This window comes from Podarcis cretensis, assembly GCF_951804945.1.
Source record: "Podarcis cretensis genome assembly, chromosome: 18".
Classification (NCBI taxonomy): Eukaryota; Metazoa; Chordata; class Lepidosauria; order Squamata; family Lacertidae; genus Podarcis; species Podarcis cretensis.
Window position 1 is genome coordinate 6946681 of NC_137188.1, and position 14303 is coordinate 6960983.

The 14303-nt window shown below is 49.6% G+C and overlaps 1 protein-coding gene across 1 annotated transcript in view; it reads right to left on the minus strand.

The window, feature by feature from the left end:
* MAP2K2 (mitogen-activated protein kinase kinase 2) overlaps window positions 1–14303 on the minus strand; it is a 46672-nt gene that overhangs the window by 16306 nt on the left and 16063 nt on the right. The window contains exons 4-8 of the mRNA XM_079960819.1: window positions 13338–13415; window positions 11179–11230; window positions 9817–9941; window positions 6658–6871; window positions 803–867 (exon numbers count right to left, since the gene is read on the minus strand). Of these exons, the coding sequence (XP_079816945.1) occupies window positions 803–867; window positions 6658–6871; window positions 9817–9941; window positions 11179–11230; window positions 13338–13415 (534 nt within the window). The remainder of the gene's footprint in view (window positions 1–802; window positions 868–6657; window positions 6872–9816; window positions 9942–11178; window positions 11231–13337; window positions 13416–14303) is intronic.

The window sequence follows — 14303 nt, forward strand, 5'->3', positions numbered from 1 at the left end:
CACGGTAATCTGCAGCGTTCATACCCTGGTTGTGGTGCTTCTTTGTAAATTTTAAAGGAAAAGAAAGGGGGGGAGGGTTAGGAAAGCATACAGCAGGCATGGGAAACCTGTGGCCCTTCAGGCGTTGATGCCTACGGCTCCCCTGATCCCTGGGGCATTGGCCGTGGTGGCTGGATCCGATAGAAGCTGGACTCCAATGTCCCCGTGGGGGCCACAGGGTCCCCCACCCATGCACAAACAGGTGGGAGCAAGCAATGTGATTGAGGCAGCAGTTCACGCAGCTTGCTAAAGGTACAGGCTCCCAAACACCTCAGTTTTTGCCAGCCTCTCTAGACAGGCATGTGGGTTTACTTGCTCGAGAAGCCAGGTCCTGGATTCTGTGAGGGCGGAGATCCAAAAAGAAGGATTTTCTGCCGCTGCCCCGTTCTACGGAATGGCTTTCCCTCTGCCACACGTCAAAGTGGCAACCGCCAGCTGCTTCGGGCGTATTGTGCAGACTTACCTTTTTGCACAGGCTTTCCCCTGACCTATAAGGCTGGACTCTGCTTTTGAGTCCTCAGAACTTCAGCTTTATTTACTTTTGTGTGTTTTGATACTGCTGTTCCATTGCTTTTGCACTGCACCTTTTAAAAAAATTGATATATTGCTTCTTTTAGACTGTTCGTGGCTTAAGAGAGCTTTGAAATATTAAGCTCTATGTGTCTGGGTACTGTTTTCTGTCCCCACCCCCACCCCTACCCCTTTTAAAACTATGCAGGGAAAGAACCCACTAAAACTAACAGAGCCTCTTCAAGGCACCAACCTCATTAACTATGTAGTCCAGCAATTCGAAGATAGCCATCGCAGGTCGACTGTCCATCCCGTGGCCTGCATGAACAAAAAGGAAGCAAGAGAGTGGAGTCAGAACAAGGACTGGACACTGGCTGTGTGACCAACTGGCCCCACCCAAGCTGCTAGGTTTTATTCAGAGCCGGCCCACTGACAAGAACGAACATGACTTGAGTTTACGCCCATTAATTTCAACAGGTCTGCTCAGAGAAAAACCTGGCAGAACACCACCCAACGATGGTGCGTATGTGCAATGTATGAATCATAGAATCATAGAGTTGGAAGAGACCACAAGGGCCATTGAGTCCAACCCCCTGCCAAGCAGGAAACACCATCAGAGCACTCCTGACATATGGTTGTCAAGCCTCTGCTTAAAGACCTCCAAAGAAGGAGACTCCACCACACTCCTTGGCAGCAAATTCCACTGTCAAACAGCTCTTACTGTCAGGAAGTTCTTCCTAATGTTTAGCTGGAATCTTCTTTCTTGTAGTTTGGAGCCATTGCTCCGTGTCCGCTTCTCTGGAGCAGCAGAAAACAACCTTTCTCCCTTCTCTATGTGACATCCTTTTATATTTTTGAACATGGCTATCATATCACCCCTTAACCTCCTCTTCTCCAGGCTAAACATGCCCAGCTCCCTTAGCCGTTCCTCATAGGGCATCGTTTCCAGGCCTTTGACCATTTTGGTTGCCCTCCTCTGGACATGTTCCAGTTTGTCCATGTCCTTCTTGAACTGTGGTGCCCAGAACTGGACACAGTACTCCAGGTGAGGTCTGACCAGAGCAGAATACAGTGGCACTATTACTTCCCTTGATCTAGATGCTGTACTCCTATTGATGCAGCTCAGAATTGCATTGGCTTTTTTAGCTGCCGCGTCACACTGTTGGCTCATGTCAAGTTTGTGGTCAACCAAGACTCCTAGATCCTTTTCACATGTACTATGGTTTGTTTGGACACAAACCATACAGCTTTCTCCTGGGGACAGCGCATTGGGGAAAGCTGCGCTGCTTAACAGCTCCCCGACACCAAGCACTTGTCACAATGCACACAAGGCTTTTGCTGCCTGGCTGGATGAGGGTTTAGTAAGAGAGATGATGTGTACTGGGGACTGTGGTGTAAGAAAATTGGGAGAACGCTAAATGGATACGCCACCACCGCCAGCCCTTCAGTGAATGAGGCAGGCAGCAAACCGAGAAGGTGGCTGGGGGTGGGAGAGTTGGAGGACTACTTGCCCCCCTCGCAGTGTGCATAGGAATCCAGTTTTTTAAAAAATAGTCCAGCCCTCCACAAGGTCTGAGGGACAGTGGACCAGCCCTGTGTGGAAAAAGTTTGCTGACCCCCTTTTTTAGTAGGTAAAAGCCTCAGCGCCTAGGGCTTGCCGATCGGAAGGTCGGCGGTTCGAATCCCTGCGGCGGGGTGCGCTCCCGCTGCTCGGTCCCAGCGCCTGCCAACCTAGCAGTTCGAAAGCACCTCCGGGTGCAAGTAGATAAATAGGGACCGCTTACTGGCGGGAAGGTAAACGGCGTTTCCGTGTGCTGCGCTGGCTCGCCAGATGCAGCTTTGTCACGCTGGCCACGTGACCCGGAAGTGTCTCCGGACAGCGCTGGCCCCCGGCCTCTTGAGTGAGATGGGCGCACCAACCCCAGAGTCCGTCAAGACTGGCCCGTACGGGCAGGGGTACCTTTACCTTACCTACCCATAAAGGGACGCGGGTGGCGCTGTGGGTTAAACCACAGAGCCCAGGACTTGCCGATCAGAAGGTTGGCTGTTCGAATCCCCACGATGGGGTGAGCTCCCGTTGCTCGGTCCCTGCTCCTGCCAACCTAGCAGTTCGAAAGCACGTCAAATTGCAAGTAGATCAATAGGTACCGCTCCGGCGGGAAGGTAAACGGCGTTTCCGCGCGCTGCTCTGGTTCGCCAGAGGGGGCTTAGTCATGCTGGCAACATGACCCGGAAGCTGTACGCCGGCTCCCTCGGCCAGTAAAGCAAGATGAGCACCGCAACCCCAGAGTCGGTCACAACCGGACCTAATAGTCAGGGGTCCCTTAACCTTTACCTACCCATGTGCCATCTGAAACCAAAGAGGCATATTGGTTGTCAGATATGAACCCCCCCCCAAGCTCTCCTACTCCATGACGGTGTGGAGTAAGAGGGTTGCATTGAACACTGCAGTTCTGGAACAGCGGTCTTCTGCAATTGAAATTCCCCATCCTCTCCCCTGAATGAGGGGTGTGTGTGTGTGCCACCTGGCACCCTCAATATCTTTTCTGAAGGGTGAGGGAGACCCCCCAGAGCAGATCGGAGGGCTGCGCAGGGGAAAGAAGAGAAGAAGGTGGAGTCGCACTGCAGAAGCGGAACTACAGTGGTTCCTCGGGTTAAGAACTTAATTCGTTCCGGAGGTCCGTTCTTAACCTGAAACTGTTCTTAACCTGAGGCACCACTTTAGCTAATAGGGCCTCCCGCTGCCGCCGCTGCGTGATTTCTGTTCTCATCCTGAAGCAAAGTTCTTAACCCGAGGTACTATTCTTGGGTTAGCGGAGTCTGTAACCTGAAGTGTCTGTAACCTGAAGCGTCTGTAACCCGAGGTAGCACTGTACAAGGCTTTGGCCGCAACCCAAATTGCGTTCACTCTTTTGTCTAATTAGAGGTGGCCCTAGCCTCTCTCATACACACCCTTTGGGAGGAAATCTTACAAGCGAAGCGCTGTGCAGGAGTCTTAAAATACTACCTTGACAGGGACATACAATCCACACCCCACACCCCCAAGTGCTGGCAGGGAAAAGGCCAAGAGGAAACACGAGAGAGGTCTGTCGAAAAATGTGGCATATAAATAAGCCAATTAACAATGATTATGAAGATGCGTTTGCATGGGTTTGTCTCAATTGGAAGCATACACAAACCAAGCTCTCTCCTGGCTAATCAAGCGAAGTACATTTACACTTAAAGAGCTGCCTAATTGGCAACTTCGTTAGGCCCGCAAAATTCCCTCCGGCATAGGTAACTGTGGTCGGCTTTTGAGTATTAAATCACTCTTAATCTTTTAAATCTGAATTTACTGACGCAAGCGGTACGCATTATACCTTTTTATGATTTGTGGTTGCCATAATATTTGTGTGCAACGTCCGTTTCGGGAGCAGAGCAGACTATTTTAAAAAGCCCTCAAGGCATGTTTAAATTAGACCTATTCCTTCTATTCATGGCTACTCAGAACAGATTCACTCAGTTTTAATGGACATGGCTAATTTAGGTCCATTAATTTCAAGAGATCGACTCTGAGTAGGAGTTAGCTGGATACAACCCCCTATGCTTGAGGGCAGGGAGTTCCTATTACCAGATATTAGGGGCGACTGGGGCAAGCTACCTCTACCATTAATACATTTATATTTTGGCTTTCTTTCAAGGATCTCATTCTTCCTCCACTTTTACGTAGGTTAGGATAAAAGATAGTGATGGGCCAAAAGTCACCCAGTGACCTTTATGGCTGATTGGAGGTTTATTGCCCTCCAGATGTTGCTGTACCACAACTTCCATCAGTCGTAGCAAGCATGAGCCAACAGTGTGACGCGGCAGCTAAAAAAGCCAATGCAATTCTGGGCTGCATCAATAGGAGTATAGCATCTAGATCAAGGGAAGTAATAGTGCCACTGTATTCTGCTCTGGTCAGACCTCACCTGGAGTACTGTGTCCAGTTCTGGGCACCACAGTTCAAGAAGGACACTGACAAACTGGAACGTGTCCAGAGGAGGGCAACCAAAATGGTCAAAGGCCTGGAAACGATGCCTTATGAGGAACGGCTAAGGGAGCTGGGCATGTTTAGCCTGGAGAAGAGGAGGTTAAGGGGTGATATGATAGCCATGTTCAAATATATAAAAGGATGTCACATAGAGGAGGGAGAAAGGTTGTTTTCTGCTGCTCCAGAGAAGCGGACACGGAGCAATGGCTCCAAACTACAAGAAAGAAGATTCCACCTAAACATCAGGAAGAACTTCCTGACAGTAAGAGCTGTTTGACAGTGGAATTTGCTGCCAAGGAGTGTGGTGGAGTCTCCTTCTTTGGAGGTCTTTAAGCAGAGGCTTGACAACCATATGTCAGGAGTGCTCTGATGGTGTTTCCTGCTTGGCAGGGGGTTGGACTCGATGGCCCTTGTGGTCTCTTCCAACTCTATGATTCTATGACCAGGGTGGGAATAGCAGTATAGATTGATGCAATGAATTATACATAGGGCTGCCTCTAAAGACAGTTCGGAAACTTCAGCTGGTGCAGAATTCAGCGGCCAAGTTGCTCACCGGAACAAGACAGTTTGACCATATTACATCGATCCTGGTCCGACTGCACTGGCTACCGGTTAGTTTCCGGGTCCAATTCAAAGTGCTGGTTTTGACCTATAAAACCTGAAATGGCTCAGGACCACAATACCTCAAAGACCGCCTCTTTCCAGATGAACCTACCCAGATCATCTTCCGAGGCTCTCCTTCAGGTGCCTCCTCCTCGAGAGGTTCAGAGGGTGGCAACACGAGAACGGGGCTTTCTCTGCAGTGGCTCCCCGTCTGTGGAATGCTCTCCCCAGGGAAGTTCGCCTGACGCCTTCATTATACACCTTTAGGCGCCAGGCAAAAACATTCCTTTTTAACCAGGCCCTTGGTTGATCCGATTTACATCCTAGGCCCTTTTAAAATGTGTTTTTTGAGGGAGGGAGGTGCTATTGGGTTGTTGTTGTTTTTTTATTATTAGGTATTTTGTGGTTTTATACCTTGATTTTATTCTGCGAACTGCCCTGAGACCCCTGGGTATAGGGCAGTACAGTAGTACCTCAGGTTAAGTACTTAATTCGTTCCGGAGGTCCGTTCTTAACCTGAAGCACCACTTTAGCTAATGGGGCCTCCTGCTGCCGCCACGCCGCCGGAGCACAATTTCTGTTCTCATCCTGATGCAAAGTTCTTAACCTGAAGCACTATTTCTGGGTTAGCAGGGTCTGTAACCTGAAGCGTAAGTAACCTGAAGCGTACCGTATTTTTCGTTCTATAGGACGCACATTTTCCCCTCCAAAAATTAAGGGGAAATGTGTGTGCGTCCTATAGAGCGAATGCAGGCTGCGCCGCTAAGCCCAAAGCCAGAACAGGAAGACGGAGCACTGCGGAGCGCTCTGTCTCGCTGCTCTAACTTGAGGATGGCTGCGCGCACAGCCTCTCCAGGGCAGCGGGGTGTCTTCACCCCTCCGTCCTGCAGAAGCTAGCAAGGCTGTTCCCAAGCCAGAACAGCGAGACGGAGGGCTCCGTCTCGCTGCTATAGCTTGGGGACGGCTCCGCGCACAGCCTCTCCAGGGCAGCGGGGCGCTGCGCTCCAAAGGCAGCGCTTCCCCCCACCGCCAGCCCCACAAGCTGTAGTGAATGTACCTTGAACGCACCTTGTTTTAGAGGGGGAGAACAAATTTCCCCTGTTCTCCCCCTCCTATGGTCCTGTGCGTCCTATGGTCCGGTGCGTCCAATGGAGCGAAAAATACGGTATGTAACCTGAGGTACCACTATATATAAATCCAGTAAATAATAATAATATAGCAACACTGGGGAGGGGAAGATGCTCCCCCCACCTGCTCTAACCAATACACTGAACTGCCTCAAGACCTCTTGCAAGCATTCACAGAGGTTTTCGGGAGGCCGCTGTCAGGGCTCGTTCGTCTGGTCCAAATTAACTTGGCAACGCTAACCTAGAGCAATCAGACCCAGTTTCGCTCTTGCACCCTGCACTGCCTTTGGGAAACAAGTCCCAGTGACTGAAACTTGACCGTCAACAACACCTCCCCCCACCCCCTTGTCCTCATACAATGCTTACCGCTAACAGGGCGTCCTGGAGGCCTGGGCCTTGGTGAGATGCTGTGGGATTCCCCTTCTGCCCCATCGAACACGGGGCGGCCGAATATCGCTTCCAGTTCCTTGGCATCTGGCGGAGGGATGGGATACCTTCCAATCGACAGCTCCACCAGAGAGAGGCCCATGCTCCAGATATCCGACTGGACCGAATAGTGAGTACCTTGTAAGCGCTCAGGCTGCAAGCGGTCAAAACAAGAGAGGTGGGTTAGTTCGGGCTTGAACAACAACCAACCTCGAGCCTGACTTGAAATGGTACTTTGCAGCCTGTTGCCTAGTCCGGACGAAGGAGTGGGCGACCTTGAGAAATAAAGAGAATTTTGGAATTAAGGCGGCCCCGGGCTTTCAGAATTGCAATGCCTGTAAAAAGGCAGAAGAGATCACCAGCCAAAGAAGAAACCCATCATCATAGCCAGTTACTGAAAAGACCTCCTTTCTTCTTTTTCCTTTGCAGAAGCAAATATTAAGAATGGGAACTGCACTACAGTTTGGGCTGAGACCCTATCTGCCTGCGGACTGTCTCGCCAGAGTGGTGCATGCTCTGGTTATCTCCCGCTTGGACTACTGCAATGCGCTCTACATGGGGCTACCTTTGAAGGAGACTCGGAAACTACAACTAATCCAGAATGTGGCAGCTAGACTGGTGACTGGGGGCGGCCGCCGAGACCATATAACATCGGTCTTGAAAGACCTACATTGGCTCCCAGTACGTTTCCGAGCACAATTCAAAGTGTTGGTGTTGACCTTTAAAGCCCTAAACGGCCTCGGTCCAGTATACCTGAAGGAGTGTCTCCACCCCCATCATTCTGCCTGGACGCTGAGGTCCAGCGCCGAGGGCCTTCTGGCGGTTCCCTCATTGCGAGAAGCAAAGCTACAGGGAACCAGGCAGAGGGCCTTCTCGGTAGTGGCGCCCGCCCTGTGGAACGCCCTTCCAGCAGATGTCAAAGCGATAAACAACTACCTGACATTCAGAAGACATCTTAAGGCAGCCCTGTTCAGGGAAGTTTTTAACGTGTGATATTTTACTATGGAAGCCGCCCAGAGTGGCTGGGGAGGCCCAGCCAGATGGGTGGTGTATAAATAATAAATTATTATTATTATTATTATTATTATTATTATTATTATTATTATCAGCACGTTTAATTCTACCCCCTAAGTGGCCAGCGAAGAATCTCTTACTTTGCGTCGTCCATCACTAACGTTGGAGGTACTATTTGTATTCCTCGGCAGCATGCTGTTTCTGCTTATTGCAATGTAACCATGGCAAGTGTTCTTAAACATGACTCTCTTCCCGCCAATACAGCATGCCCGCATCCTAAGCGTATTTTAACTTGCGTGATTCTAACGACACGTGGGCAAGGTGAGGGTGCACCTGCGGGATCCTGCGGGAAGTTGGATTATCCTGCGTGATCTCGCGAGAGCGCCCCCAGCAGTAACAGAGATGGCCTGCCTAGCGCAGGAAGCAAAGCCAGGAGCTTAAAACCTGCTTTTGTAATGCCAAGCAGCTCTGGGGTTGGCAAACATTCTCTCTCTCTCCTCCCCTTGTCACCTGCCTTATAGAAGATACACTGGCTAGCCATGGGGTGACTCCAATTATGGTAACACAATTTTGGGTTTACACGATTTTCGTGCATATATATTACCCTTGAAACCGAACCCCTGTGGGTCAACTGTCCATCCAATCCACACTTTGCTGTTGTTTCACCACCTCTGTTTTAGTAACCATCGTATTCATTCCGAATGAACTTACCCGCCATTTATTAGACAGCCTTGAGCTGACAAACTTTGATCATCTTCACCTACAGCATACTATAAATCTTTCTCAATTCTCAAAAAGTCCTTATGAAAATAAAATCCATATCCAGGGAATCCACAGCTCATTTGGATCAGAGAGAAAAGCTTAAAAACATAAATACTAGAGTTTGGGTTTTTTTGGGAAGGGGGCATTTTTTATTTTTTTAAAAAAACCCATTAGTTGAACTTTACAGTCATCAAACTTTCTTGGCCCATACCAAGGACTTCATACGTTAAGTATATACCGTATTTTTTGCTCTATAAGACTCACTTTTTCCCTCCTAAAAAGTAAGGGGAAATGTGTCTTATGGAGCGAATGCAGGCTGCGCAGCTATCACAGAAGCCAGAACTTCTTATGTGTGTGGTACGGAAGCTGTACTACCCAGGACAGGATGGGGTTGTGCAGAGTTGTGAAGGCAGCAGAGAGCATTGTTGGCTGCCCACTCTCCACCTTAGAGCAGATTTATGCCACAAGGTACCATAGGAAGGCACTGGACATAGTAAAAGATCCATCGCATCCTGGTCACTGTCTCTTCGAGCTCCTGTCGTCGGGACGGAGATACAGGACGATGAAGACAAGAACGAGCCGTCTCAAGAACAGCTTCTTCTCCAGAGCGATCTTGGCCCTGAATGGGAAACCTGGACTTTGAAAGTCATCTAATCTTCCTTGCTGTATTATATTGTATTGTTTTAATTAGTGTTTTTATAGTTGTTCTGATTTTGTGTGGAGTGCCCTACCTGGGTGGATGGAGCAGCCAAGTAATTTTCGTTGTCCCTGAGAGGGGGCAATGACAATAAAGATGATATATTATTATTATTATTATTATTATTATTATTATTATTATTATAACAGCAAGAGTGATTACTGCTTTCACTACGCAGCGATCCCTCTTGGTGTTCTGGCTTCTGAGATTCAGAATATTTTTTTTCTTGTTTTCCTCCTCCAAAAACTTGTGGTCTGGTGCGTCTTATAGAACGAAAAATACGGTAATTTAATAAAGTGATATCCGAGAATGAAAATGTACCCAGTATCTGCAGCATGGTATTAACAGTCGTAAGCATGGTATTAACAGCTGTAAGACAACACATCAGGCATGGGGCAGCAGTGGCCCTCCAGATGTTTTCAGACTGCGACTCCTATTATCCCTATCCACTGGGCTGGGCTGAACTAGGGCTGATGGGAGTCCAACGCCATCCGGTGGGGGCCGCCGGTTCTCCAAGCCCCCAACTGGGTGCTACTCAAACGTATCACCTTAGGAGCCACCCACTTCTGTTGCTAAAACACACACACAACCAAAGGTGGCACAACAAACATAGCAAAGGGACCTACAGACATATAGGAGCGAGTGCCCACGAAGGAATTCGCCATGGAGTCGATCAGCTGGCCGCTGACTCCAAAATCACAGAGCTTAATCTCTCCCCGGGAATTCACCAAGATGTTAGAAGGCTTCACGTCTGAAAATAGATTTTTGAGAGAAAAGACTGAAAGGAGGGGAAATGTCAGAGTGTGTGCAATTCAAGCAATGGGGGCAGCCCTTAGTGAAGGTTCTACACACCCTCAGAGCATTCAGCTTTCTGTTTTTGTTTTTAATGAAAACGAATGAATGAATGAATGCAATTTCCTAGCCTTCATGGCTATTCAACAATTTTCTTCAACCTGGTGTTCTCCATATGTTGTCAGACTACTGCTACCATCATCTCTGTCTATTGGCAAAGTTAGCTGGGGTTGATGGAAGTTGGATTCTGATAGCACCTGGAGGGCAGCAGCACATCTAGGAAGGCTATGTCTGATTGAATTTTGGAAGCACTTAAGTCCTGCAAAGCAACCAGGGCCTTTTCATAGATAAACACCCAGCAACTCAGAATGGAAAGTGGCAGGGGTGGGAGAGAGGCATTTGAGAGATGCTGCAAATCAGTATGGCCTCCTGGCAACTGTACAGTGGTGCCTCACAAGACGAAATAAATCCGTTCCGTGAGGCTCTTCGTATAGCAGTTTTTTCGTCTTGCGAAGCAAGCCCATTGACAGCTTAGCGGATTAGCGCTATTAGCGGTTTAGCGGCTTTTAGCGGATCAGCTGATAAGCGGCTTAGGGCTTAGGAAAAGGGGGGGGGGGAGGGAAAAAGCTCCGCAGGAACTCGCAAGACATTTTTGTCTTGCGAAGCAAGCCCATAGGGAAATTCGTTTTGCGAAGCGCCTCCAAAACGGAAAACCCTTTTGTCTAGCGGGTTTTCCGTCTTGCGAGGCGTTCGTCTTGCAGGGCACCACTGTACCTCAACCCAACACTCATGGTAGTACTGGCGGTGTTCGAATCACACATACGGCTGGAGCAAAACGGCTTAGCACCACCCTTCCCAAACTTGCTCCCAGGACTCAGCTGAGGCCCCATTATTCCTGATGTCCAAATGAATGTGGAATTCAGATACCCTCCTGTCTGTTAATCGTAGAGAGCAAGTGGGATGCAAACAAGGAATCCTTGGCATATTCTGGCACAACGGTGCTTGCTTGGTTGTTCCAAGCCTGACTCAAGCCAAAATGGAGCTCCAGAAAGAGAGTGGTTTGCAAAGTCAACGCCTTGAAGCACAGTAAGCGTTGAAACCAAGTCTACGTATGTCCACTGCGCTTGTGGGATCTGGGTTCCCTTGGCACAAAAGACCCTCACAGAGCTTTCCCTGTGTTCCAGCTGCTCACTCACCTCTGTGCATGATCTGGTGCTTCTCACGTAAGTATGCCAATCCTCGCAGAACCTGGTGGTGTGGCGGGGGTGGGGGAAAGGAGAAGAGAGGAGAAGGGAGAGGTCAGGGCACCACAGTGGCGTAGCGTGGGTTGTCAGCACCCGGGGCAAGGCAAGTAATTTGCGCCCCCTAACCCGGGGCAAGGCAAGTAATTTGCGCCCCAACCCCTAACCTGCCGCCGCTGCCAGCTTCTTCTTGCTGCTGCCTGGGCTGGGGTATTTACGGTAAGGTAGCCACGGCGGCGGCGGCGGGTCCATGTCAGGTGATCTGAGGCGAGTTGCCGCTGGCGCTGCTGCCCAAACGACGCCGCTTGCCCGGAGGAGGAGGAGGGCAGAGAGGCGAGGAAAATGCAACATGGCCCAGCAGCTGCAGCAGCAGCGGCGGCGGCGGCGGGGCTGTGAGGAGGGGCTGCCTGGCGCGCCCTCTGCGGCCCTGACGCGCGGGGACCGCGGCGAGCGCCGAGAGCCGCTGCCTGCCGGACGCCTTCAGCCCAGACGCGCGCACAGCTCGTCGGCTTCGCTAGACATGGGGCTCTGCTACAGCCTGCGCCCGAGGCTCTTCGGCGACTCCGGAGGCGGCGAGCGCCCCCCCCCAGATGTTGCGCCCGGTGCAGCCGGCCCCCCTGCACCCCCCACGCTACGCCACTGGGGCACCATGAGGATTTGGAAAACTGAAGGCTTCACAGGGTGGAAATCAGGCTCTTCTGGATCAAGGAAGACAAAGGCTGCCAAGTGTTGGCCAATGCAACGGATTGCAAAAGAGGAAGGGAGGCTGTACCACCGTTTCTTCCTCCATGGCCTGACTGGTTCCCTCTCACCATACTGGCTGGTCCAGAAATAACCAGATCCAATTATGTTCAGGTCCCCACACCAAAATTTCGAGTGGGGCTTGAGGGGGCAGACGTATTTGATGTTTCTGCTCCTTCCCCATTCCTCCCCTCTCATTTCATTCTGTTTGGGCCAGAACCTTTCACGGGAACTTACGTTTCTCTGAGCCCCCACAATAGATCTATGCTTGGGTCTTGCCACCTCAACAATTGCCCTGCTTTTTCATCCATCATTGCCCATTTTTTGTTCTCCTTTGACTATAACCTGCATTTGGTCACCTAATCCACTTGATTGACTGACATTCACCACTGAAATTAATGGAGCCAAATTAGTAATGTCTATCAAATGGGCCTAATCTTGAGCAGGACTGACATTTGATAAAGGCAATTACCCCCCCCCCCCCAATTTGGGGAAGTTCTCTTCCATGTTAAAGGAGGGAGCCCTCAAAACCATCACAAGTTTCACTTTTATTGTCTGATCAGTTTCAACAGTTTAAGGTAAGGAAGAGCAGCCGACAACCTCGATGAACCTTTGTTCCTGAAAAGTGGTTATTAATTATTGTTAAAATAATTCATGCAATGCCTTTCATTTAGAGAAGAAGTACGAAGGCAACTGGTTATTTTTTAGACACCCTGTAAGCAAGGGGGGGGGAGAGAATTGTTATCCTTCTCTACTTCATCAGAACTGAGCTGCTAATACAATTGTACTTTGGTTTTTGAACAGCTTAGTTCTCAAACATTTTGGCTCCCAAACAAAACAAACCTGGAAGTGACTGTTCCGGTTTGCGAACTATTTTGGGAAGCCGAACGTCTGACGTGGCTTCCGATTAGCTGCAGGAGCTTCCAGTTAAAGACTGCCAGTGATCTACCCCCTTTTTAGGGTTCAGGTCAAAGTTGAGCTTTTTTTTTTTTTAGGGAGGAGGAAAGCCCTGTTTTGGGGGGGGGGGTTTCAGTGCAAAAATGTTGAGCTTAGGGGAGCCTGTTGGAAATGCCTGCCATAGAGGGTGAAGTGTTAGTCCCCAAGAAAGTGCCCTAAAAAGGCTGCATAAAAACACTGAATTTCCAAAGGGGAGAAGGCAGAAAGGACGTCTAATGGAAGGAGAAACAAAAAACAGAGAAGATGCTGGGGGGGGGGGCATTCACATGAATCATGGAGGGTTCCTGCTAGAGATTTCTGTGGCCAGTCTACCGGGAAACCAATCCATTTCCAAGCATTCTATCGAACCAAACTGAGCCTATTTTCTTTAAACAAGCTTTTTTTTTTTTTTACGAGGAAGGCAACAGCATACTCACCGCTATGCTGACTTTCCCCAAGATATCCTCAGGAATTCTCTTGGCTTCTTTCAAAACCTGATCTAGGGAACCTCCATCCTAAACTCAGAGGAAAAGAGACCAGCTGACATAAAGTAAGATATTGGCCATAACCACAGTTCACACCCCGCGCAAGCCAGGCATTCCTGTATGGAGGCAGAGTGCTAACCCATCACTTCCCCAGACACAGGCATGGTGTACGTACTCCCCAGCCGCAGTCAAATTTTACTGCTAATTGAAACTTTTCTTCTCAAGCATTTTTATATCTCGAATCAGTAATATCATTTCCTCAGGAAGGGGGATGTTTTGACACTGTTTTTCGCGCAGTGAGAAGGGAAAGGGCATTTTCAATTGTAACTCCCCACTTGCCACCTTTGTTGGCATCTTTTCAACAACAGGTAAAGGCTGACCTTGCTTCCCAGGCGTCTGATGGACTGACCCCAGTTAGTTCTGCAATTAGCAGGCCCCTAAAACTTCCTGTGGTTGTTAAGGGGGGGTTGTTTTTGCATCTTTGTGTGTGTGTGTGTGTGTGTGTGTGTGTGTATTCCATGAATTGTTGGTGTTCTGTATCAATCTGTTTAAAGGTAAAGGGACCCCTGACTGTTAGGTCCAGTCATGACCGACTCTGGGGTTGCGGCGCTCATCTCGCTTTACTGGCCGAGGGAGACGGCGTACAGCTTCCGGGTCATGTGGCCAGCAGGACTAAGCTGCTTCTGGCAAACCAGAGCAGCGCATGGAAACGCCGTTTACCTTCCCGCAGGAGTGGTACCTATTGATCTACTTGCACTTTGACGTGCTTTCAAACTGCTAGGTTGGCAGGAGCAGGGACCGAGCAACGGGAGCTCTCCCCGTGGCGGGGATTCGAACCGCCGACCTTCTGATCGCCAAGCCCTAGGCTCTGTGGTTTAACCCACAGCGCCACCCATGTCCCTATCAATCTGTTTATTA